Source organism: Ictalurus furcatus, chromosome 19 (genome assembly GCF_023375685.1).
Source record: "Ictalurus furcatus strain D&B chromosome 19, Billie_1.0, whole genome shotgun sequence".
NCBI lineage: Eukaryota > Metazoa > Chordata > Actinopteri > Siluriformes > Ictaluridae > Ictalurus > Ictalurus furcatus.
In genome coordinates, this window is record NC_071273.1 from 25,704,747 (window position 1) to 25,706,945 (window position 2,199).

General features: G+C 41.2%; 1 protein-coding gene across 1 annotated transcript; it reads right to left on the reverse strand.

Moving 5' to 3' along the window:
- Positions 1 to 327: 327 nt before the first annotated feature.
- Positions 328 to 1,802, reverse strand: LOC128623293 (protein NLRC3-like). The gene is made up of 2 exons (XM_053650260.1): positions 1,786 to 1,802; positions 328 to 1,671 (listed from the first exon to the last, which is right to left on the reverse strand). Exon 2 carries the CDS (start codon positions 1,246 to 1,248, stop codon positions 466 to 468), a length of 783 nt encoding a protein of 260 aa, XP_053506235.1. The 5' UTR covers positions 1,249 to 1,671; positions 1,786 to 1,802; the 3' UTR covers positions 328 to 465.
- Positions 1,803 to 2,199: the final 397 nt, after the last annotated feature.

Below are 2,199 nucleotides of genomic sequence, written 5' to 3' on the forward strand. Positions count from 1 at the left end.
TACTTCCTGTCTGTGTTACTAAGGCATGTAAGAGTTTCTGATTGGACTCCAGTGAGAGATCCAGAATAAAGCGAAGAAAAAGATCCAGATGTCTGACTTTCTAAAGCCTGATCTATAGCACTCTTGTGTAAATGTGAGATCCACCAGTTTAGACATTAATGGCTGTGTGTTGAGTTATTTTGAGGGGACAGCACATTTACACTGTTACACAAGCTGTACACTCACTACTTTACATTGTAGCAAAGTGTCATTTCTTCAGTGTTGTCACATGAAAAGATATAATCAAATATTTACAAAAATGTGAGGGGTGTACTCACGTTTGTGAGATACTGTGTGTGTGTGTGAGGAGTGTTCTCACTTTTGTGAGATACTGTACTGTAGAGACCTGATGCTGTATAAGAACATTTACATTTTCCATCATGAATGTCAGGTGCACATACAGAGCTACGAGGTGCTCCTGGATGCTCAGATGTACAAAGCAGTACACTTTACTCTGGTGAAGCCCAAACTCCTCTCTGAAGATCTGCGCACACACACACGTGAGTACACTGCTGCTTCTCTCACATCAATGCCACACTCTCTCAGCTCTTCCTCACAGAAGATCAGGTTTCCTTTCTTCAGCTGCTGAAAAGCCAGTTTTCCCAGTTTAAGGAGCATTTCATCATTCTCTTGCTTCTTTGAGAACTTTTCTCCTATGACGTTTGTCTGAATGATGAGGAAGTGTGTGTACATTTGAGTCAGAGTCTTGGGGATCTCTCCACTCTTTTCTTCATCCAACATTCTCTCTAGAACGGTGGCTGAAATCCAGCAGAAGACTGGGATGTGGCACATGATGTAGAGACTTCTTAATGACTTCAGGTGTGTGATGATGTTATTGGCCAGGCTCTGATCACTGATTCTCTTCCTGAAGTACTCCTCCTTCTGTGGGTCATTGAACCCTCGTACCTCTGTGACTCGATGGACACACTCGGAGGGGATTTGATCAGCTGCTGCTGGTCGGGAGGTGATCCAGATGAGAGCAGAGGGAAGCAGATTCCCTTTGATCAGGTTTATCAGCAGCACATGCACTGATACTGGTTCAGTTACATCACACACTCTCACTGTGTTCTGGAAATCTAGAGGAAAACGACACTCGTCCAATCCGTCAAAAATGAACAGAACCTTTTCCAAACTGAACATTTCTGTTTCTTTTGTTTCACTAAAACAGACATGAAGGAGCTCCATCACACTCAGTTTCTGGTCCTCCATCAAATTCAGCTCTCTGAAAGGAAGTGGAAATATGAGGTGGGTGTCCTGATTTGCTTTCCCTTCAGCCCAGTCCAGAATGAACTTCTGCACAGAAACTGTTTTTCCAAAGCCAGCAACTCCCTTTGTCAGCACAGTTCTGATGGGTTTGTCTTAACTTCAGATAAGAGCTTAAAGATGTCATTGCATTTGATTGGTGTGTCCTCTGTTGTTCTCCTGGATGCTGCCTCGATCTGTCTCACCTCATGTTCTTTATTGACGTCTCCACCATCTCCCTCTGTGATGTAGAGCTCTGTGTAGATCTCATTCAGGAGTGTTTCGTTTCCCAGGTTTATTATCACTCCATTCAAACACTCAAACTTCTTCATCAGGTTTAATTTGAACTTTTTCTGGAATTCATTCACAGCAGCAGATTCTGGGTCATGCCTGTAAGATGGTGAAGTAGGAAGGTGTGGTGAGACATGTGGTCCAACTATTATCTATACTCTAATCATTCAGTAGTTAATAACAGCAGAGAGGTTTATAAGGTTCTGATCTTACCCTGTATCTGTGATGTTCTTTTTTATTCTGTCTCCTGCTCTCTGTAGAACACTGTGAACAAAAACTATAGCTGTTAAAGAAGATAACTTCCATCATTTAAACACTATAGTCTAAACCGTTACCTTAATTTTGCTACAATAATTATTTTTAAGTGCATTAACATTCAGAAAACAGTTAATCTGGCCCTGTTTTAATTCTAGGTTATCTAGGTTATTTCCTGAAGGCCGTTAAAGTTGTAACAAATCAATATGAATGAACAGGTAATGTTTTCTAAACAGAGACAAATACTGACACAATTTTGCATAAAAACTTATTTTGGAAGATGTTTTTCATAACCACAGACTCCATAGCCAGGACAGTGATGATGTTGACGTGCACAGTGTGTGTCTGTTATTCTTTGTCCCATAGCACTGA

Excerpts from the sequence above, each read along its gene's own strand:
- LOC128623293 (XM_053650260.1), bottom strand. The coding sequence starts at position 1,248 with ATGGAGGACCAGAAACTGAGTGTGATGGAGCTCCTTCATGTCTGTTTT.